Source organism: Bombina bombina, chromosome 6 (assembly GCF_027579735.1).
Source record: "Bombina bombina isolate aBomBom1 chromosome 6, aBomBom1.pri, whole genome shotgun sequence".
Lineage (NCBI taxonomy): Eukaryota > Metazoa > Chordata > Amphibia > Anura > Bombinatoridae > Bombina > Bombina bombina.
Window position 1 is genome coordinate 1079523289 of NC_069504.1, and position 25736 is coordinate 1079549024.

At 36.3% G+C, this 25736-nt stretch overlaps 1 protein-coding gene across 1 annotated transcript in view; it reads left to right on the top strand.

Annotated features, from left to right (window-relative positions):
* Window positions 1–25736, top strand: part of NUP205 (nucleoporin 205) — a 373309-nt gene that overhangs the window by 2652 nt on the left and 344921 nt on the right. Inside the window, exons 2-6 of the mRNA XM_053719689.1 lie at window positions 234–376; window positions 2586–2757; window positions 3172–3316; window positions 10043–10202; window positions 12416–12644. Of these exons, the coding sequence (XP_053575664.1) occupies window positions 234–376; window positions 2586–2757; window positions 3172–3316; window positions 10043–10202; window positions 12416–12644 (849 nt within the window). The remainder of the gene's footprint in view (window positions 1–233; window positions 377–2585; window positions 2758–3171; window positions 3317–10042; window positions 10203–12415; window positions 12645–25736) is intronic.

Sequence of the window (25736 nt, forward strand, 5' to 3'; positions counted from 1 at the left end):
AATTTTAAAAAAATACATTTTCGGTATCAGTTTCGGTTTTCGGCCAAGTGCATCCCGGATTTTCGGATTCGATCCAGAATTTTCATTTCGGTGCATTTTATATATATATATATATATATATATATATATATATATATTGTAAATACAGATTCCCCCATACATGTATATACTTGGCTTATCTAAGAATTATTATTATTGCTTTTTTAATTATAACTGGTTTGTTATTTTGTCAGAGGCAAGTTTGTGGGGTCCTTACAAAAACATCTTGCAGACAGTGGAAAATACATTGCTTAAGAAGCAGCCTGAAGCTGTTCATCTGTTAGATATCATATTTAAAAGACACAAACCTGATTTCATCTCACTCTTCAAAAACCCGGTAAGTGTTTTTTTTTTCTTATTCTGTAATTATTAATTTATTTTTAAATTTAAATCTCAAGTTAATTTCATATATTATTTGATAATGTCTCATTTTATTTTAGTTTTACTAGCTATATAAACTGAAAAAGAAAGATATCACGTGATTATTTATTTTATTTATATATATATATATATATATATATATATATATATATATATATATATATATATATATATATATATATATATATATATATACAATCAAAATAACAAGAGTATTGCATTGAGCAATGATACTTTTTTATTGGACTAACTATACATTTATAGTTATGCAATACTTTTTGTTATTTTGATATCTAAATCTTTGGACTAACACGGCTACTACAATAAACGTGTGTGTGTGTACAGTCCCCAGAGCCCCAGGCAGTTAACCCCGGACAAGTCTGTGTACAAAGGCTATAGGGAAAATTACAAAACAAATTAACACAACACACAGAAGAAGTCTGGCACTCGCTTGCGAACACTCAGCTAAGATTAAAAGCAGAAAGTTTTGCTTTTAATCTTAGCTGAGTGCTTGCAGGTGTTTGAGAGTGCAGTCCACTTCCGTGTTTTGTAAGTATCATTGGAGATTACATAAGCCTGTGCACCCTTGGGAGGTTCCCAGATTGTTTACCTGTATTAGGGACCCAGGATGGGGAGAGACCTTGAATTGGTTCTTGGGCTTGACCCATTTGGCCAGATGCGGTAACTAACTCTTCCAATATTACTTTTAATCTTACCTGAGTGCTTGCAAGTGAGTGCCAGACTTCCTCTGTACGTTGTGTTGATTTATTAAGTAGGCATCCAAGCAAGGTGGTTAAGGAAAAATACTGTAAAGATATGAGATATGCATAAAGTTCTCCTGACAATAAAATGCAATGGTTTTTTTTGTTGCATCCAAAATACATTTGAATTGACTTGAGTGTGTTTAGAAACACATTTTACTAGTAGATGTGAAAGATGTCTTTTTTCAGACAATGAGATTATGTCCCATAGACCAGCTGTGTACAGCCATGCAATTTCAAAATAAAAACAAATCGCTTAACCCTTTCATACAAATAATTGTAAATCTGTTTAAATAGCACACTTTAATTTGCATGATCATTTCTTGAGATTAATAACATTTAACCTTGCATTTCAGAAGAAAATATGTATCAGGTAGTGTGTGTGTTTTTCTGTTTTGTGTAATAATTTTTATTAGTTTTTAACAGACATTATAGGTTAATCAGTAGAACAAAATAAGCTATGGGGTATACTTAACAGTGTAATAGTATAATACATAAAAAAAAAAGAAGAAAGTAAAGTAAAAAGAGAATTAAGGCTACTCCACAAAGCCTATGATAAACATCACAATTCATGTATAATCTATATTAAATCGTTTGCGGGAATCCACAGCAAAACTATATTAAAAGGAAAAAATATTCATAAGGACAACAAGGAATATAAGACACTGGGATATGCTTCATAGTAAGAAGACTATACCAGGCAAGGCTGCCCCAACTCCATCCACATGCCCCTTAACAGACTCCATTCCAATAAGTACCCCAATTAAATCTACACTTGGTGTTAACCGGAGCTTTCAACAAACTTCCAATGTTGCCAATCCAAAAATGCAAATTATATTAAAAGCATAATATTGTAAATTATTTAAAATCATGCCTATCTAATGTTAGGTTTAAAAGGAGAACAATCAAGTTTAAATTTCTATATAGAATCAGAGTGAAATTAAAATAACAACAGCAGGCGGTATAAGCCATTGTACTTTACAGCTTAGAAAGTTTAGATCTGGCTCCTTAATGGCCATTAAATTCAACAATTAATGCATACATAAACAAAATACTTTAATGTCCCGTTAAGAAAAAATAATTTCTCAGCTAATGTGATAATTTTCCAGGAAACTTTAATCAAATTTAGGTGTTCTAGAGTTCCTTTTCTGTATTTATCATTACCACATATCATAGCTTTTGTTCATGTAACTTCCCTGTAAATAAAATGTCAGTTCCAGAAAATTGATGCTTTTTGGATTTGTCACAATCTTTCGCACATGCATTTGTGACTTCTTTCTGGTTGAGGGCAGGAAATGTTAAAAAGCTTTTTTTGTGTCCAGTAATGTGAAGCGTAATTCTTTATATCATTTTTTTTAGGAAAATTAATCTTATTTTTATTTATTTTTTAATTTGATTTTATAGCCAAAAAATGCACAGCAGCGTGAACGATTGCAAAAATCCAGCACAGATGGAATTGCTATTAAAGGTCAACAGGGAACCTGTCCTCTCCCAGAACAGCTTATTAAAGAAGCGTTTATCCTTAGTGACTTGTTTGACATCGGAGAGGTATCCGCAGTTGAACTCCTCCTTGCAGGTATTTTTTTGTTTTATGACTGTAGATGTGCAGTTTAAAAATACTGCAACTATTGCTTCATTTGTCTTCCTTTTATGATGCTCTTTGTACATTTGCATTGCTGATTTAGTTGTATATGTGTGTTTCACCGCCAAGGATCTACTTTATTAGCAGAATTACATTTCATCTTATTGTTGCTAACATACATACTATTAGGTTTTACTTCCAGAGACACTTGTAGAGTTTTTAAAATTTGTTTCTTAATAATGCTTAGCTTTTAAGCTTTTAGGGAGCAGGACCTTGCAATCCCGTCTCAATCTTCCCTGCTTTGTTTTTATTTATTTATTGTAACCCCTTTAAAGAGCAAAGGAATCTGTCTTCTTGTTATAAATATTAATTATTTTATAACAATAATAGAACATTTTTATATTGCAGGGGAGCACCAACAACCTCATTTTCCTGGTCTGACACGGGGTTTGGTGGCTGTTCTTCTCTACTGGGATGGAAAGCGATGCATTGCCGATTCTTTACTGCTCCTCATCCAGGCTAGGAAAGGCAAGACATTTACACTGGAAATCAGGTAGTGCAAAGTGTAATTCTATCTTATCTAATTAAGCCACTTCTTTCATGTTTTTATGTTACATTGTTCAGGAAATGCCACTTCTACCACTTTTTTTGTAAAGTACAATTTTTTTTTTTTTTTTTTACTCTTCAGTAACCAATTTCACACCTAATCGGAGAAAGAATAAACACTGAATTTACAGGCCTTTTTAGTTTCTACTTTAGGTAGATATTATAAAATATACTAATATGTGGACACCTGACCATCACACCTATATGAGCCTGTTGGAATCCCATTCCAAAACCATGGGCAATAATATGGAGTTAACCCCCTTTTTCCAGCTTTAACAGCTGCAAGTCATCCGGGAAGGCACAAAGCGAGACCATGACAACATGGTTTGATTTGGAGGAGCTTGAGGGCCTGTACAGAGTCCTGACCTCAACCCCACTGACAACCTTTGGGATGATTTGTGACGCCTAATGCGAGCCAGACTTGGTCCAACATCAATGTCAATCTCATAAATGCTGTTTTGGCTGAATGGGCACAAATTTCTGCAGACAAACCCATCTTGTGGAAAGCCTTTCCAGAAAAGCGTAGGCTGTTACAGCCTCAAAGAGGGGCCAATACCATATTAATGCCCATGGTTTTTTGAATGGGATGTCCATGAAGGTCATATAGTCAGGTGTCCAAATACACTATATGACCAAAAGTATATACACACACATGCACACACTATACCATGTTTAATAGATACACTTTCCTTAAAATTCCCAAACTATATTGAATCTTCACTCCATAATGACAAAACCCAAATTTTTCAAAAGTGTGACTTTCTGTTATGGCAGAAACATAATTTATATCTTGTGTGCTCATGTTTATATAGCCAAGATAAGCTATAATAAACAAATAGTGCCAGTCTTCCTAGCACAAGGCACAGAGAAAATATTGCTACACAGAAAGCAACTTTTGTTTTTGGAAATTTAAAGCTCTTTGTTACTCTGAAAACATTTTGTTTAAGCTAAAGTTGTAAAAATATGATTAATATTTCAGCTGTAACAACAATGGAAACAATTTCCCTTGTTTGTCAAGAAATAGATTTTAAAAAAAAAACTGTCAAAAAATCAAGAAAAAAGTTGTGGCTTCCAGGCCTTGAGAATTTGCTTCTGGAAAATGTTGGGCCATAATCATTGGTTACTTCATAATTTTGCCAAATCTCTATCACAAATTTCTTCTTTCCCCCTTTTTTTTTTTAAATAAGTAAGAATTAAACAGGGTTGCACTGATGATGTAGTCCTTAATAAAGACACTGGAAAGACTGTACACGCTGATATGCTTTTGAAATTTGGAAAAGCATATTGCAATCTCTTGTACACCATCCTTTTCAAACAAAATAAGTTTGAGATATATATATATATATATATATATATATATATATATATATACACAGTTGTGTTCATAAGTTTACATACCCTGGCAGAAATTATGATTTCTTGGCCATTTTTCAGAGAATATGAATGATAACACAAAAACTTTTCTTTCACTCATGGTTAGTGTTTGGCTGATGCCATTTATTATCAATCAACTGTTTACTCTTTTTAAAATCATAATAACAACAGAAACTACCCAAATGACCCTGATCAAAAGTTTACATACCCTGGTGATTTTGGCCTGATAACATGCACACAAGTTGACACAAGGGGGTTTGAATGGCTACTAAAGGTAACCATCCTTACCTGTGATCTGTTTGCTTGTAATTAATTAGTGTGTGTGTGTGTGTATAAAAGGTCAATGAGTTTCTGGACTCCTGACAGACCCTTGCATCTTTCATCCAGTGCTGCACTGACGATTCTGGGTCATGGGGAAAGCAAAAGAATTGTCAAAGAATCTGCGGGAAAAGGTAGTTGAACTGTATAAAACAGAAAAGGGATATAAAAGATATCCAAGGAATTGAGAATCCAAATCAGCAGTGTTCAAACTCTAATAAAGAAGTGAAAAATGAGGGGTTCTGTTGAAACTAAACCGGTCAGGTAGACAAACAAAAATTTCGGCCACAACTTCCAGGAAAATTGTTCGGGATGCAAAGACAAACCCACAAATAACTTCAGGTGAAATACAGGACATGTGGTGTGGCTGTTTCAAGATGCACAATAAGGAGGCACTTGAAGAAAGATTGGCTGCATGGTCGAGTCACCAGAAGAAAGCCATTACTACGCAAATGCCACAAAGTATCTCGCTTACAATACACCAAACAGCACAGAGACAAGCCTCAAACCTTCTGGCACAAAGTCATTTGGAGTGATGAGACCAAAATTGAGCTTTTTAGCCACAACCATAAACACTACTTTTGGAGAGGAGTCAACAAGGCCTATAATGAAAGGTACACTATTCCTACTGTGAAACACGGAGGTGGATGTTTTGGAGATGTGTGAGCTACAAAGGCACAGGAAATTTGGTCAGAATTAATGACAAGCTGAATGCAGTATGTTATCAAACAGATAACCTCATTTTCCACTTCTTGATTAGAGTTTGAACACTGCTGATTTGCATTCTCAATTCCTTGGATATTGTTTTATATCCCTTGCCTGTTTTAATACAGTTCAGCTACCTTTTTTCCCACAGATCCTTTGACAATTATTTTTCTTTCCCCATGACTCAGAATCCAGAAACTTCAGTGCAGCACTGGATGAAAGATGCAATGGTCTGTCAGGAGTCCAGAAGCTCATTGACCTTTTATACACACACAATAATTACAAGCAAACAGATCACAGGTGAGGATGGTTACCTTTAATAGCCATTCAAACCCCTTTGTGTCAACTTGTGTGCATGTTATCAGGCCACAATCACCAGGGTATGTAAACTTTTGATCAGTTTCATTTGGGTAGTTTCTGTTGTTATGATTTTAAAAAGAGTAAACACAGTTGATAGATAATAAATGGCTTCAGCCAAACACTAACCATGAGTGAAAGAAAAGTTTTTGTGTTATCATTCATATTCTCTGAAAAATGGCCAAGAAATCATAAATTCTGCCAGGGTATGTAAACTTATGAGCACAACTGTGTGTGTGTATATATGTATGTATGTATGTATGTATGTATGTATGTATATATATTCACCCCTTCCTCAGACAACCCAAAATGTGAAACAAGCAGTGTTAAATAATGACTCACTCCCCTCCCCCATCAAATTTCAGCCAATCAAAATACATCCAAAGCAACCAATAAGGGATGCATGTTAAACCAAAGAAAATTACATTTCTGTATAATGTCAAAAAAAGTGTATAATGTTAAAAAACATTTGTGTAGTATATCGATATATCATATCATGTACTAGTGTATCAGTGACAATGTGGTAAATGGCTATGGAATATCATCAGAATATAGAACATAAAGTAAATCTGCCTGTTTAAATTATACACTGTAATCGAAACATGAGGTATTCACTAGGCTTATTATTACAATGAGCAGTGGCTCGATTATATCTCATATGTTGTACACGAAAAACTATTGATAACATAACTGCAACTCAACTTACTGTTCGTGAGAAGTATTTACTCTAGGATGATGACACGCCCCCTCAATACACGCGGTGGTTAGCGTGTTAGCTAATGGCGAAATGCCCATACACATTGGTGATTTCCTAGAGTAAATACTTCACAATCGAGCCACTGCTCATTGTAATAATAAGCCTAGTGAATACCTCATGTTTCGATTACAGTGTATAATTTAAACAGGCAGATTTACTTTATGTTCTATATTCTGATGATATTCCATAGCCATTTACCACATTGTCACTGATACACTAGTACATGATATGATATATCGATATACTACACAAATGTTTTTTAACATTATACACTTTTTTTGACATTATACAGAAATGTAATTTTCTTTGGTTTAACATGCATCCCTTATTGGTTGCTTTGGATGTATTTTGATTGGCTGAAATTTGATGGGGGAGGGGAGTGAGTCATTATTTAACACTGCTTGTTTCACATTTTGGGTTGTCTGAGGAAGGGGTGAATGCCCCGAAACGTCACTGCCGAATAAATATTTGCTGTTTAAAATCCAGAGAGTGCTTATTCTTATTCAGATTGTTTATTCCGTTAAGCACCCTGGTCTGTGTCTGGGTTGGCAAGTGAGAGTGCACTACTTTGAGATATATATATAAAGGAGGGTACTCACAGGACTTTCTGTAAATCAAACAGTGCGTTGCTCACAACAAAATAGCCTACAAGCCGGCTTGTAGGCCGTTGTGAGCGATGCTCACTGCTTTGCACATATCATGTTTGTTTTGAAGGCCCATATTGGGGTCGAAACGTTTGCATTCACTCTCATGTTAAACGCATTTGGAAATAAAATTTCACTGTTTGATATACAGAAAGTCCTGCGAGTGCCATCCTTTACCAATACATTTCTACCTACTCATGAGGATAGCACCCAGGCGGTGATTACACCTGAGTGGAAGGAGTGCTGGGCCACCGGCTATATATATATATTATATGGGTTTAAGACAGAGAAGAAATCCTGAGCCAGGTATATCAGGATGAAAGACAGGGAATTCAGCACTCTTTTCAAAAAGTATTTTATTTAGCTCAACAAAGTAAAATGAGGAGTAAAAAAATAAACTTACGTGGCCACAAGAGAGGACAATCTCTAGCATTTATTTATTTAGCGAGACATATTGTTTAAAAAACAGATACAATATGTCTAAATACTATGGACCAAAAAATGTACATACAAAAGAAAAAATAAACACAAAATTATAATACAAACCTGACCGGTCAGGGGTTAGTGTGAATGCTTGAACATAGTACATATACTGACAAGGAGTTTCAAAAGGTATACCAATATTACAGCAGATAGCTTAATCTGCTGTTTTTTATCATGTCAGACAGAGATATCTCATTGTATGAACCGTAGAGTAAATGTATTTCATAGGAAGCCTTTGTCAGACTACTACACCCTGCTGCGAACGGCACCTTCAAGTATAAGGTTAATTGCCGGGCAGGTATAAAAATGGGATCTAAGTAGATACTGACATTGCGCCCAAGAAAATATAGTGTAACTATGGGCAGTACATATAAGGCATGTCAATGTCGTGTACATACATTTATATGAGCAGTTATATTAGTGAGACACACTTATTAAACTACTACACCCTGCTGCGTACGGCACCTTATTATATAAGGCTTAATGCCGTGCAGGTATATTGATGGGATCTAAGTAGTTATTAATAATGTATCTCAAAATATGTACATACGTCTGTTAGTAAGCAACTAGCAAACAGTATAAGCGTAAGCATAGAAAATAGCTCAGCAGGAATGAGTAACAGACAGATAGTAGCATATATTTCTGTTAGTTGCTAGGCAGTCTCGTGCAAGCAGTCTTAAATGCATGAGGATGAAAAGTTCATGATAGGAATGGTAAGCATAAATGCAAAGTAGAAGACTGCATAGTAGTTTTGCATAATGATGGTGTTATTTGCTGTTTAAAATCCAGAGAGTGCTTATTCTTATTCAGATTGTTTATTCCGTTAAGCACCCTGGTCTGTGTCTGGGTTGGCAAGTGAGAGTGCACTACTTTGAGATATATATATAAAGGAGGGTACTCACAGGACTTTCTGTAAATCAAACAGTGCGTTGCTCACAACAAAATAGCCTACAAGCCGGCTTGTAGGCCGTTGTGAGCGATGCTCACTGCTTTGCACATATCTTGTTTGTTTTGAAGGCCCATATTGGGGTCGAAACGTTTGCATTCACTCTCATGTTAAACGCATTTGGAAATAAAATTTCACTGTTTGATATACAGAAAGTCCTGCGAGTGCCATCCTTTACCAATACATTTCTACCTACTCATGAGGATAGCACCCAGGCGGTGATTACACCTGAGTGGAAGGAGTGCTGGGCCACCGGCTATATATATATATTCTCTTTTTTATTTTCTAAAAAAAAATTGTTTCAGATAAAAAAATGAAATATAAAAAACTGTTGTTCATAGGAAGCAATACTATTTGGGTCTATTTCAATGTTTTTAGTAGACAAAAATGTTATTGTTTTGCATCAATCCTTAAAACATTTAACCAGAATCCTGATAAGATTGTTTTAAAAGATATAGTTGTGAAATATGCAATCTTTTGTAATCCTTTTATACAATGAATGTAGTGTGCTGGGAGTAGAAGAGATTTCAGAGTATACTCAGTTTTGTCATCATTCAGCTCCCAGTAAACCTTGAAGTTATAAGACATTCGTTGTATGTGGTGCTTTTATTTGTAATAGCTTTTTCTTGCCACCTTCCAAATATCTTTTTGGGGACTTGTGCGGCAGCCAGTCCTGGAGTACCGTCTCGATAGTAAACAGCTGCCCTGTGTCTCCATTCCTATCTTGGGCTGTTTGAGACTGTAGCTCTATGGCAAGGCGCTTGGGTCTGCAACACGTTTCGGCTGCTGCCCTCCGCGTTTGTCAAGCAAATGTATGTGAAACCTGAGAGGAATATGGTATAAGAGGAGAATGTAGCCTGAATAGATCTGGCCTCTCATAGTTTCTACTTCTTATGTAAGTGTGGAAATACTAACTGAAGACTAATGAATTGTACTCCTGTGCTGTTGTCCTGAAGGACACTATATTTTGTTTCATGTAAGATTTGTGCACACACAAAATGCTGTTTTCTTTCCTTCATGAAAAGGACTATACTAGAAATTTGATGTTCAGGTTTTACAGTTTTTCATACTAACCTCTTTTGTAAACAGCCCAGAACTAGTGTCCATGGCAACTTATTTCACTGATGATCTCATGCAACAAGGGCTTTCACGCAAAATCCTGACCTTGGTCTCTGAAATTGATGTGAACAATGAGTTTGAGAAACTGCAGAAGGAGAGAGGGCTTGGCAATGAAAAACATCGTAAAGAGGTAATAGAACTGCAATATAGACATTGTGACATGTTTTTCTCTTGTATTTTTTTCCAAAAAGAACAGAAAACCTGTGGTTTTTAATGCACATCACATGTAAAAAAATGCTCTATTGATAACTTAATATGCACATGACCCAAAGCAGATATAGCAGTGTGTGTAATTGTACATGTTTTAGTGCAGTAGCATCATTGTCAGTCAGAACATGACTTTGTTTAACTCTGTAACTGGTCTCGGGCAAGTTATCACGTTATCATGCTAAATGGAAACTTAACAGGAGCATTTTTTGCAAAGCAAGTACTTGTGAAAAATTGCTTCTAAGTATTTTTGAAATGCACTTTGCTTTACAAAAACAGCGTTTAGAACTCTTTAATATTAGACAAATTATATTTCCTTATCAATAAAGTAATGTGTGCTAGACCAGGTTAGTCAACACCACAGCTATAACCAGGTTGTGACTTAGTCCAGTGCGTGCAAGGGTTAACAAACACATCTAGACTGTGCTAGACCATAAAATGCCCAAAACTCACTATTTAATGTCACCTACACTAATTTACCTCCTCTGCCAATACCAGGATTTTTACATGGGAAATCATTGGTTAAAACAAATAGATTTAAAAAAATAGTTACAATTTCTCAAAAATCCATCTAAAAACAAGATAATGTGGTTTAGATATTGGATGAAGACAAGACTTATTAACCCTATGAGTGCTAAGCACTTTCCCACCTGGGTGCTAAGGTGATTTAAGTTTTTTTGTGAGTTTTTTGTATTTTCTTTTCCAGATCCCCAAGACTTACACCATTGGGAAGGTTAGGCGATTACCTTTCTAACGGTGGGTCTTGGGGGTCTGTAGCTGCTTAGATGCCTCAGATACAGGCGTCTAAGCAGCATGCCCCCTTTCCCTATACTTTGTATTGTAAATTTTTAATAAAGTTGCGCAGTGACGTCACCACACAAAACGTGAAGCCCCGGTGATGCCTGTCGCTATGCAGGCCCGATCGCTGGGGTGGGAGCCCCCAGATCTCCCTCAAGGTGGGAGAGTGCTAGTGACGGCTCTGAGCCGTCGTTAGCACCAGAGTGGTAAACTCTGCGACGGCTCAGAGCCATCGTTAGCACTCAATGGGTTAAAGGAATTTTATAAACATTAAATGTATATAAAATATATTCTATAGAAACACAATAGAAATGTATTGTACAAGGTCTTAACTGTCCCTTTAACTTATCCTGAAATCCTGGTTTGTCTGTGCAGTTTGTTATACTTGTTGTTGTTAATCAGCCACCCGACCATTTTATGACAGTAAACTCCAGTCCTGAAAAGAAAATAAGATGTCTAAGATCGATAAAACTTACTAGCCAAATTATAATATTGTAAAATTCAACAGACGTTGCTGCAGGAATGTATGCTCATCTGAGTCATTCTAAGAAATGTCCTTTTCACCAAGAAAATGTCTTATCTCCTAACATCCCAGATACTACTTACTTCAGGATATTATCATAACAATATACATCAGCAAAACAATTTTGTCAAACTTTGTAAAAGGTTGTTGTAAAAGCTTTTCTCAGATACACAAGTAGAGTGCACTAGTTCTCTAGAATACTTTGTATGTCACCAAATGTCTCCCTTATTGTTCTTTACTGTAAAGATTAGTCAACTATGCAAAAGCATTAAAGAGACAAACACTTTTAGATGGTAATATAAAATGATAAATTGTGTGTGTGTATGTATATATATGTGTGTGTATATATATATATATATATATATATATATATATATATATATATATATATATATATATATATATATATATATATGTATGTGTGTATATATATATATATATATATATATATATATATATATATATATATATATCCACGCAAGATTAGCACTCTAGCATAACTTCTAAGAGCCTGAGTCACAAATGAATATAGGTATACAAGAAAGACTCTTCTCTCTTTTTCATAGGTTTTTCAACATTTATTTTCCAACGTTTCGGCCCCAATTGACTTTGTGTGTGTGTATGTATATATATCTCTCTATCTCTCTCTATCTCAAGAGAGCCCAGGACAAATAAAATAGGCTTTAATTGTGCTGAATATATCTTGAGATGATTGTTGGATCATGTCTTCTACTGCAAGCTTATTCTCTATCAATCATATAGAATAATGTGTCGAAATTAGTTTTTCATCATTTTATAACATCTTGTACTTCTAGGTTTCAGACCTTATAAAAGGATGCCGTCAATCTTTGGCTGAATGCCTGTTTTCCTGGGCCTGTCAATCGCCACTTAGCAAAGAAGATACATTGCTTTTGATTGAATATCTGGAAAAAGTCTCAGTGGAAGCAGATGGTTCATTGGACCGTGTCAATCTGACCATTTTAATGGCTCTTCTCTACTGCATAGATGTTGGGTTTTTAGAGCAAGGGACAGAGGATAGAGAAGGTAAATCTCACAAACTTAAATACTCATTTTATTAGCTGAGTTTATATGCTTCTGAAAATGTCTATAGTATTAAAGACTGCTTTTTGCTGTTTTTGTGAGTGTATGTTTTTCCCATTTTGAATGTCTTTTTGTAAACTTTATTCAATAATATTGCCAGAAAGAAAAGTTGTGTAAAAGCCATTTTAACTTTAAGCTAATACTACTGTATTGCTTTTTGTACTTCCTATTTATACTCACTAGCAGGGATTCACTGTCTTTATCATTGGAGAGGGACACACCTCTGTAAGTGTTACAGAATATATTTATTTATTTAGCACATGATCATGAGTTTAAAGGAAAAAAATAACTGACACTTTTTTAAAACGTCCTCTTTTTTTTTTTTTTGAATAAAATGAAGAAAAACATAATTTATGTAAGAATTTACCTGATAAATTAATTTCTTTCATATTAGCAAGAGTCCATGAGCTAGTGACGTATGGGATATACAATCCTACCAGGTGGAGCAAAGTTTCCGAAACCTCAAAATGCTTATAAATACACCCCTCACCACACCCACAATTCAGTTTAACAAATAGCCAAGTAGTGGGGGGATAAAGAAAGGAGTAAAAAGCATCAACAAAGAAATTTGGAAATAATTGTGCTTTATACAAAAAATCATAACCACCATAAAAAGGGTGGGCCTCATGGACTCTTGCCAATATGAAAGAAATGAATTTATCAGGTAAATTCTTACATAAATTATGTTTTGTTTTCATGTAATTGGCAAGAGTCCATGAGCTAGTGACGTATGGGATATCAATACCCAAGATGTGGAACTCCACTCGAGTCACTAGAGAGGAAGGGATAAAAATAAACAGCAGACATTTTCTGCTGAAAAAATAATCCACAACCCAAAATATAAGTTATTCTCATAATGAAATGAAAAACTTAAAACATCAGCAGAAGAATCAAACTGAAACCGCTGCCTGAAGAACTTTTCTACCAAAAACTGCTTCTGAAGAAGCAAATGCATCAAAACGGTAGAATTTAGTAAAGGTATGCAAAGAGGACCAAGTTGCTGCTTTGCAAATCTGATCAACTGAAGCTTCATTCTTAAAAGCTCACAAAGTGGAGACTGATCTAGTAGAATGAGCTGTAATTCTCTGAGGCGGGGCCTGACCCAACTCCAAATAAGCTTGAAGAATCAAAAGCTTTAACCAAGAAGCCAAGGAAATAGCAGAGGCCGTCTGACCTTTCCTAGGACCAGAAAATATAACAAATAGACTAGAAGTCTTCCTGAAATCGTTAGTAGCTTTAACATAATATTTCAAAGCTCTCACCACATCCAAACAATGTAAGGTTCTTTCCAAATAATTCTTAGGATTAGGACACAAGAAAGGGACAACAATTTCTCTACTAATGTTGTTAGAATTCACAACCTTCAGTAAAAATTTAAATGAAGTCCGCAAAACCGCCTTATTCTGATGAAAAATCAGAAAAGGAGATTCACAAGAAAGAGCAGATAGCTCAGAAACTCTTCTAGCAGAAGAGATGGCCAAAAGGAACAACACTTTCCAAGAAAGTAGTTTAATGTCCAAAGAGTGCATAGGCTCAAATGGAGGAGCCTGTAGCGCCTTCAAAACCAAATTAAGACTCCAAGGAGGAGAAATTGATTTAATGACAGGCTTAATACGAACTAACGCCTGAACAAAACAGTGAATATCGTGAAGATTAGCAATCTTTCTGTGAAATAAAACAGAAAGGGCAGAGATTTGTCCCTTCACGGAACTTGCAGACAAACCCTTATCCAAACCATCCTGAAGAAACTGTAAAATTCTATTAATTCTAAAAGAATGCCAAGAGAATTTATGAGAAGAACACCATGAAATGTAAGCTTTTCAAACTCTATAATAAATCTTTCTAGAAACAGATTTACGAGCTTGTAACATAGTATTAATCATTGAGTCAGAGAAACCTCTATTACTTAGCACTAAGCGTTTATTTTCCATACCTTCAAATTTAATGATTTGAGATCCTGATATAAAAATGGACCTTGAAGACAGTAGGTCCGGCCTTAACTGAAGTGGCCAAGGTTGGCAACTAGACATCCAAACAAGATCCGCATAGCAAAACCTGTGGGGCCATGCTGGAGCCCCCAGCAACACAAACGATTGTTCCATGATGATTTTGGAGATCACTCTTGGAAGAAGAACTAGAGGCGGGAAAATATAAGCAGGTTGATAACACCAAGGAAGTAATAAATAAATATAAAAATTGTGTCTAAATACTCTTAGGCCAGTCTAGCTATCTCCTAGTTAGGGAGGTGATATCCAAACCTCTCAATGTGAAAAGATCAAAAACGGTATATAGGAGAAGCGCTAAAAAGCTGCTGGATAAAAACAATGCATTTATATAAATGTGTGGTTTGTGTTCCTCTTGTACTTAGGAGAAAGAGGGAAAGTTTTATGATCTGTTTTAAATTAGTACCCTATATAGGTATATAACACATATGTGATACCAACTACTCCTCTAAGTAGATTCGATATTATTAAATATATTACTAAAACAGACAGCAATATTATTGAAAGAGGGCAATATTAAATAAAATATAAAACTAAATTTAAAAACAATATTTATTGTAGCTTTCAATCAAATTCTATACCATCAGAGAGACATAAAACAAGAAAACCAGCATAGTATAATTAACAATATATTTCTATAGAATATATTAATCATAAAATATATATATATATAAAACTTAGAACAAAATATACCGGAGTCTGCACAAAAGGTGTAAATAGAGTAGTGGACTAAAGATAATCAGCAGAGGGGCTGTCGTGGGGGCTAGTATTATTCCCAAGTAATAGTATGTGTGTGTGAGGAGCAGATTGTACCAATGACATTCAAATATAAACAAAGGGGAGAGAAACCAAAGTTCACATATAAGTAGTAAAAAAGCGTGTGGGGTTAATGGTTTACCCTGGATACAACACGCCTACTGGTGATAGTTATGAGCTCAATCCCTTGTCCAAGTTGTATGTGCTGTCTGTACTGATGATTATAGATGAAGCATATAGGCTGCTATGGTGCATGTGTGGAAATTAGTAGCCACAATACCTTAGGGGAGGAACAAAACACAACGCTGACCAGGCAGCAATAAATGTGTACAATTTCCAACACCTCCTAAGGCTAACAATATAGACACCAATAGCGCAAGCAAGCAAACGTCACAGAATACAGTTCAAGCAGCACTCACAGTTCAGCGTGTTTATACATCCTTAGTTCCTTGTGGCTGCTGCAGCTTGCAATCCCAGCGTCTTCAAGATCCTCCTTACTGCACACACACACAGTTCAGCCTCTAAGCCCCTCCTTCCAGCATCCGGTTTCAGCAGCTCCCTTGTCAGCTACCTGCAGAGAGTACAGGAACCCTTGTGCAAAAGAGTGGAGTCCCAGAAATCCACAACGTAAATAGTAAAAAGAGGAGAATGTTCCAAATCCCTTAGCAAAACTTTGTGAGGCTGACACTCAGGTTGATTAAAAGAAATAATCTTTATTAGAATAGTCCATAGGTATACAGCTAGACACCAAGGGTAAAAACAAAGTTTGACCGGTTTCGGATCATCAGACCGTAGTCCTAAACTTAAAATCTTGCAACACTATTTAAAACAAATAGCCTCCCCTCATTGGAGGAGCTCAACACACCCATGTTTAACCCTTTAATTACCTGGCTGAAGTAATATACAAGTGTACTAATACCTTAATCTGATGGTTATTATAGTTGCATTCACATATGTACAAGTGAAACCAATCAAAAAATAAAACAAAACATAATGAAAAAACAGAAGTATACTTATAAATATAATCAAAACCATGTTCATAGACCCACCATATCAAAAGTTGTCTCATAAGAAGTATGTTATAACAAAGGATATAATGGTGATTACTAAACAGAGCTGTGACATGATAACCAACTACCAATAATATAGGGGGGTACACATATGTGCAGCAGCAATATACTGCATACATTGTTCAAAGGCTATACACTAATAGATTTAGGAAAATTATGGAAATTCAGTATATGCGTACCGCAGTATGCTGCAAGCATAATTCTATACTTATGTAATCTATATTATATAGCATGTATCATATATTTATAAATAGTATAAGCCACATAAGGCGCTAACAACATAATAAAAAGGAGAAAGCGCTGGGCAGATATCTCTATATACAAAAAAAGATTATAAATACATAATACATATGAGTAGTGGAAAATCAGATTTGTTGAGACCCCTAGGCCAATCAGAACTACTGAAGTACTGCAGTATGCTCAGTCATTATTAAATGTAATTGCTAAGTTTGTATTTGTTTCACAGGTACAGTTTTCTGGTAGTGTATCACATGTTAGTATTGAGCTGATTGGCCTAGGGGTCTCAACAAATCTGATTTTCCACTACTCATATGTATTATGTATTTATAATCTTTTTTTGTATATATAGATATCTGCCCAACGCTTTCTCCTTTTTATTATGTTGTTAGCGCCTTATGTGGCTTATACTATTTATAAATATGATACATTCTATATAATATAGATTACATAAGTATAGAATTATGCTTGCAGCATACTGCGGTACGCATATACTAAATTTTCCATAATTTTCCTAAATCTATTAGTGCATAGCCTTTGAACAATGTATGCAGTATATTGCTGCTGCACACATGTGTACCCCCCTATATTATTGGTAGTTGGTTATCATGTCACAGCTCTGTTTAGTAATCGCCATTATATCCTTTGTTATAACATAGAGGGAGTGCAGAATTATTAGGCAAATTAGTATTTTGACCACATCATCCTCTTTATGCATGTTGTCTTACTCCAAGCTGTATAGGCTCGAAAGCCTACTACCAATTAAGCATATTAGGTGATGTGCATCTCTGTAATGAGAAGGGGTGTGGTCTAATGACATCAACACCCTATATCAGGTGTGCATAATTATTAGGCAACTTCCTTTCCTTTGGCAAAATGGGTCAAAAGAAGGACTTGACAGGCTCAGAAAAGTCAAAAATAGTGAGATATCTTGCAGAGGGATGCAGCACTCTTAAAATTGCAAAGCTTCTGAAGCGTGATCATCGAACAATCAAGCGTTTCATTCAAAATAGTCAACAGGGTCGCAAGAAGCGTGTGGAAAAACCAAGGCGCAAAATAACTGCCCATGAACTGAGAAAAGTCAAGCGTGCAGCTGCCAAGATGCCACTTGCCACCAGTTTGGCCATATTTCAGAGCTGCAACATCACTGGAGTGCCCAAAAGCACAAGGTGTGCAATACTCAAAGACATGGCCAAGGTAAGAAAGGCTGAAAGACGACCACCACTGAACAAGACACACAAGCTGAAACGTCAAGACTGGGCCAAGAAATATCTCAAGACTGATTTTTCTAAGGTTTTATGGACTGATGAAATGAGAGTGAGTCTTGATGGGCCAGATGGATGGGCCCGTGGCTGGATTGGTAAAGGGCAGAGAGCTCCAGTCCGACTCAGACGCCAGCAAGGTGGAGGTGGAGTACTGGTTTGGGCTGGTATCATCAAAGATGAGCTTGTGGGGCCTTTTCGGGTTGAGGATGGAGTCAAGCTCAACTCCCAGTCCTACTGCCAGTTTCTGGAAGACACCTTCTTCAAGCAGTGGTACAGGAAGAAGTCTGCATCCTTCAAGAAAAACATGATTTTCATGCAGGACAATGCTCCATCACACGCGTCCAAGTACTCCACAGCGTGGCTGGCAAGAAAGGGTATAAAAGAAGAAAATCTAATGACATGGCCTCCTTGTTCACTTGATCTGAACCCCATTGAGAACCTGTGGTCCATCATCAAATGTGAGATTTACAAGGAGGGAAAACAGTACACCTCTCTGAACAGTGTCTGGGAGGCTGTGGTTGCTGCTGCACGCAATGTTGATGGTGAACAGATCAAAACACTGACAGAATCCATGGATGGCAGGCTTTGGAGTGTCCTTGCAAAGAAAGGTGGCTATATTGGTCAGTGATTTGTTTTTGAATGTCAGAAATGTATATTTGTGAATGTTGAGATGTTATATTGGTTTCATTGGTAAAAATAAATAATTGAAATGGGTATATATTTGTTTTTTGTTAAGTTGCCTAATAATTATGCACAGTAATAGTCACCTGCACACACAGATATCCCCCTAAAATAGCTATAACTAAAAACAAACTAAAAACTACTTCCAAAACTATTCAGCTTTGATATTAATGAGTTTTTTGGGTTCATTGAGAACATGGTTTTTGTTCAATAATAAAATTAATCCTCAAAAATACAACTTGCCTAATAATTCTGCACTCCATGTACTTCTTATGAGACAACTTTTGATATGGTGGGTCTATGAACATGGTTTTGATTATATTTATAAGTATACTTCTGTTTTTTCATTATGTTTTGTTTTATTTTTTGATTGGTTTCACTTGTACATATGTGAATGCAACTATAATAACTATCAGATTAAGGTATTAGTACACTTGTATATTACTTCAGCCAGGTAATTAAAGGGTTAAACATGGGTGTGTTGAGCTCCTCCAATGAGAGGAGGCTATTTGTTTTAAATAGTATGCACATGTTGCAAGATTTTAAGTTTATGACTACGGTCTGTTGACCGAAACCGGTCAAACTTTGTTTCACTTTGTTTTTACCCTTGGTGTCTAGCTGTATACCTATGGACTATTCTAATAAAGATAATTTTTTTTAATCATCCTGAGTGTCAGCCTCACGAAGTTTTGCTAAGGGATTTGGAACATTCTCCTCTTTTTTTACTACATAAAATATATAAATATATAATATATTGTAACCGGTCACTATAAAACACAATAAAAACCTAGGATATCCTTATGTTATATACTTGTGTTAAATATTTAGCAATAAACATCTAAAAAATTCCATAAAAATATATATTGAAACAATTCTGTGTTAAAATAAAAGAAGACTATGCAAAGTACGTTTGGCGGCAAGAAGTGATTAGATACAAGTTTGCCAGAGGAAATATGTAGCGCTATACTGGAAATTACCAATATTTGGATCCAAGAAATATAAATGTCTTATTTTTCTTATTATATCGTCTCACGTCAATTTCACAGTGTCCACAGAGTGTTCTGATTAAAATCTCGTCACTTTTAAGGAGATAAATAATTTAATATGGTATGGATGTAACACTCCAAGATGATCTTGAAAAAAGCTTTCAGCAGCTGAAACGCGTTGATTGGGATTATCAGCATTACTTGGAGTGTTACATCTAAGTATTCTATACTGGAGGTAAAAAAACAGAGCGCTCTGTATATCTAAGCTAGACCGAACCTCTGAAGACTACCGGAAAAAGCCGAAAGTGGACTGTACTGCTGTTTGAAATTCTCCCGATTTCCACTATTGCTATTGAACCACCTGGAACTCGTGTAACCTGCGACGTCGACCACAGTTATACAGGTACACGGTGAAGTGAACGCTGAAACAGGTAGTGGGGTTCTGTTGAAGGCTGCAAGCGGAGGTAGTCTATCCTTTGTGTATCGGTGAGTTTAACAATTGTATCATCCAGCGAGTAAGAAATATATACACCCACAGGCTATGATTGTTTAACATCAACTGCATAAGGCTATGAAATAACGGATTTGCATCCACTCCTTGAAAGAAACTATATATCTACCATATTAAATAATTTATCTCCTTAAAAGTGACGAGATTTTAATCAGAACTCTCTGTGGACACTGAGAAATTGACGTGAGACGATATAATAAGAAAAGACATTTATATTTCTTGGATCCAAATATTTGGTAATTTCCAGTATAGCGCTACATATCATTTTCTCTGGCAAACTTGTATCTAATCACTTCTTGCCGCCACACGTACTTTGCATAGTCTTCTTTTATTTTAACACAGAATTGTTTCAATATATATTTTTATGGAATTTTTTAGATGTTTATTGCTAAATATTTAACACAAGTATATAACATATAAGGATATCCTATGTTTTTGTGTTTTATAGTGACCGGTTACAATATATTCTATATTTATATATTTTATGATTAATATATTCTATAGAAATATATGAATTATACTACGCTTCTTTTCTTGTTTTATGTCTCTCTGATGGTATAGAATTTTATTGAAAGCTACAATAAATATTGTTTTTAAATTTAGTTTTATATTTTATTTAATATTGCCGTCTTTCTATAATATTGCTGTCTGTTTTAGTAATATATTTAATAATATCGAATCTACTTAGAGAAGTTGGTATCACATATGTGTTATATACCTATATAGGGTACTAATTTAAAACGGATCATAAAACTTTCCCTCTTTCTCCTAAGTATAAGAGGAACACAAACCAAACATTTATTTAAATGCATTGTTTTTATCCAGCAGCTTTTTAGCGCTTCTCCTATATACCATTTTTGAACACCAAGGAAGTGTCAGCGCATTCAATGCTTCCACCTGAAAATCCCTGGACCTGGACAGGTATCTGGAAAGTTTCTGCTTTAGATGAGAGGCCATCAGATTTATCTCTGGAAGACCCCACATCTGAACAATCTGAGGAAACACATCTGGATGGAGGGACCACTCCCCCGGATGTAAAGTCTGATGGCAGAGATAATCCGCCTCCCAATTGTCTACACCTGGGATATGAACCGCAGAAATTAGAAAGGAGCTGGATTCTGCCCACGCAAGTATCCGAGATACTTCTTTCATAGCTTGGGGACTGCGAGTCCCGCCCTGATGATTGACATATGCCATTGTCTGTCTGAAAACAGATGAACGGTTCTCTCTTCAACAGAGGCCAAAACTGAAGAGCTCTGAGAATTGCACAGAGTTCTAAAATATTGATTGGTAATCTCGCCTCTTGAGATTTCCAAACCCCTTGTGCTTTCAGAGATCCCCAGACAGATCCCCAACCTGAAAGACTTGCATCTGTTGTGATCACAGTCCAGGTGTGCCGAACAAAAGTGGTCCCTTGAATTAAACGCTAGTGATTTAACCACCACGTCAGAGAGAGTCGAACATTGGGATTTAAGGATATTAATTGTGATATCGTTGTATAATCCCGGCACCATTGATTCAGCATGCAAAGCTGGAGAGGTTGCATGTGAAAACGAGCAAAGGAAATCGCGTCCGATGCTGCAGTCATGAGACCTAAAACTTTCATGCACATAGCCACTGAAGGGAATGACTGAGACTGAAGGTGCCGACAGGCTGCAACCAATTTTAAACATCTCTTGTCTGTTAGAGACAGAGTCATGGACACTGAATCTATCTGGAAGCCTAAAAAGGTAACCCTTGTCTGAGGAATCAAGGAACTTGTTGGTAAATTGATCCTCCAACCATGTTTTCGAAGAAACAACACTAGTTGATTGATGTGAGATTCTGCAGAACGTAAAGACTGAGCTAGTACCAATATATCGTCGAAATAAGGAAACACTGCAATACCCTGTTCTCTGATTACATAGAGTAGGGCACTGAGAACCTTTGAAAAGATTCTTGGAGCTGTTGCTAGGCCAAATGGAAGAGCAACAAATTGTTAATGCTTGTCTAGAAAAGAGAATCTCAGGAACTGATAATGTTCTGGATGAATCGGAATATGAAGGTATGCATCCTGCAAGTCTATTGTGGACATATAATGTCCTTGCTGAACAAAAGGCAGAATAGTCCTTAGTCACCATCTTGAAAGTTGGTACTCTTACATAACGATTCAAAATTTTCAGATCCAGAACTGGTCTGAATGAATTCTCTTTCTTTGGGACAATGAATAGATTTGAATAAAACCCCAGACCTTGTTCCTGAAAAGGAACTGGCATGATTACTCCTGAAACCTCCCAGGTCTTAAACACACTTCAGGAAAGCCTGAGCATTTACTGGGATGCGTGAGAGAAAAAATCTTCTCACCGGAGGTCTTACTCTGAATCCTATTCGGTACCCCTTAGAGACAATGCTCTGAATCCATTTATTTTGGACAGAATTTATCCAAACATCCTAGAAAAACTTTAATCTTCCCCCTACCAGCTGTGCTTGAATGAGGGCCGCACCTTCATGCGGACTTAGGGGCTGACTTTGGTTTCTTAAAAGGCTTGGATTTATTCCAATTTGAGGAAGGCTTCCAATTGGAAACAGATGCCTTGGGGGAAGGATTATTATTTTGACGAAAGGAACGAAAACGATTAGAAGCCTTAGGTTTTTTATCCTGAGGCAAAAAAACTCCCTTTCCCCCAGTAACAGTTGAAATAATAGAATCCAACTGAGAACCAAATTAAATTATTACCTTGGAAAGAAAGAGAGAGTAATCTAGACTTAGATGTCATATCAGCATTCCAAGATTTATGCCACAAAGCTCTTCTAGCTAAAATAGCTAAAGACATGGATCTAACATCAATTTTGATAATATCAAAAATAGCATCATAAATAAAATGATTAGCATGTTGCATTAAGCGAACAATGCTAGATAAGTCAGAATCCAATTCTTGTTGCGCTAAATTCTCCAACCAAAAAGTTGATGCAGCTGCAACATCAGCCAAGGAAATTGCAGACCTAAGAAGATGACCTGAATATAAATAGGCTTTCCTTAGATAAGATTCAAGCTTCCTATCTAAAGGATCCTTAATGAAAGTGCTATCTTCCATAGGAATAGTAGTACGTTTAGCTAGAGTAGAAATAGCTCCATCAACTTTGGGGATCTTTTCCCAAAACTCTATTGAAATAGCTGGTAAAGGATACAATTTTTTTAAACCTTGAAGAAGGATTAAAAGGATTACCTGGCTTATTCCATTCCTTAGAAATCATATCAGAAATAGCATCAGGAATAGGAAAAACCTCTGGAGTAACCATAGGAGTTTTAAAAACAGAATTTTAACGTATACTAGTTTTAATATCGAGGACTAACTTCCTCAATATCCAAAGTAATTAACACTTCTTTTAACAAAGAACGAATATACTCTATTTTAAATAAATAATTAGATTTGTCAGTGTCAATATCTGAGGAAGGATCATCTGAATCAGATAGATCCTCATCAGAGGAGGATAATTCATTATGTTGTCGGTCATTTGAAATTTCATCAACTTTATGAGAAGTTTTAAAAGACCTTTTACGTTTATTAGAAGGCAGAAATGCAGACAAAGCCTTCTGAATAGAATCGGTAACAAATTCTTTAAAATTCATAGGTATATCATGTACATTAGAAGTTGAAGGAACTGCAACTGGCAATGTACTATTACTGATGGACACATTGTCTGCATGTAAAAGTCTATCATGACAACTAATACAAATGACAGTTGGAGATATAATCTCTACAATTTTACAACAAATGCACTTAGCTTTGGTAGAACCAATGTCAGGCAGCAACGTTCCAACAGATACTTCTGAGACCGGATCAGATTGAGACATCTTGCAAAATGTAGAAGAAAAAACAACATATAAAGCAAAATTATCAATTTCCTTATATGACAGTTTCAGGAATGGGGAAAAATGCAAATAGCATAGCCCTCTGACAATGAAAGAGGCAAATAGCAATGGGGTAATAAATAATGAAGAGAATTTGGCACCAAGTATGACGCACAATGTAACTGAAATTTTTTTGCCGCCAACCACATCCGGAAATGACACACTCGCGTCACTAATGACGCACCCTGTGTGAAGAACTCAGTGTGGACTCTTGCCAATATGAAAGAAATGAGATGATCAGGTAATTTATAGTTCCTTCTTTTTGTCTTAATCCTTCTTCTCATGAGGAACGTCTTTTGCATAACTTGTATGTTGTGCGTGCTCTAAAGCTTCCAAAGATTTTAGGCAATCTTCTGCCCTGTTTGTTGTTTTCTCTGGAAAGCGTAAAGGTCAGAAGGCCTCTTCTTCTTCTACTATTTCCCTCTGGTTAAGAAGTTAGATCTTTTGCCAATTACATGAAAGAAATGTTGATTACAGTGTCTCTCTTTCAGGTTTGCATAATTAAGTTAAAAAAGTTTGCAATCATGTTAGCACTTATAACAAGTATATTTGTTCATTTAGTTTTAAATTTTAGCCTAGAATTGAAAATAAGCATTGGCGGGGGAGGAGCCAGCTTTGGAACTGAACGGTCACACTTAATAGTAGCTCTGGCTCTATTTTTTTTGGAAAATTAACTTTTTAGACCGTTCAGATTCCTAAACTTTTACAATTTTGGGACCCTAAGAGCTTTGGAGGCATAGGAGTCTGGGGTAGAGGAGCGGAATATCTACCAGATGACCAGATTCTATCTTTTGATAGCAGGCCTACAATCAAATCTCTCTAGGAGCGACCATCTTCATGAACACATGATTATTGAGCCGCACTTTAGACTTTCCATGCTATAATACCCTTCCTGAAAAAGGCTATAGAGATAATGGGCTATAGAAGAGTACGCTGCCTTTTCAACTGATGAGGGAGCATTTCGGAGCAGGATTACCAGAGAGGCAGGCATTCAGCTTAGAACGCTATAGCCGCACATTATGGAGACAGTGGCAGCGTGGGACTCACCTATTCAAATGCTAACTAAGCAAAAATCCCTTCAGCTGATAAACGACCTCAGATCTGTGCTTCATTTTACCCTTGATACCTTTCATACCTACCCGCAAGTGGGACACAGATGAACCTCTTATACCGAACCTTGAATCTTGCCATGCGGCCGAGCCGCAGAAGACAATCGACCACTCACCCAGATGGAAACACACATCCTCCTCAGCCGCCATGGAGGAAGCTAGACGCTTAGGTTTGGAGTCTGATGTTGGGGAGGTGCAGATCGGTGTGCCAACTCCTGGCGATCATAGGCTGGATTCACAGAATACTGCTTTGACGATCGAGAGTGGGAAACATCCCACCGTCCAGATGGCGATACAGCAAATTAAAGGAAGTAAAAGGAAGCTGGCTTTCACTGCATATCGCTTCAGGGTGTATACACTTGAGAGGAATGGCTGGATGATGCAGGACTGCATATGGAAAAGACTGCCAGAGGACCTTGCAATGAGTAGTGAATTTGTTGTCGGGTTGTGGTCATTACTGGGGTTTGTGCAAACAGTGCAGTATATTCCTCGTGGCCTCCGAAGAGGCATTGGCTGACCTGGAAA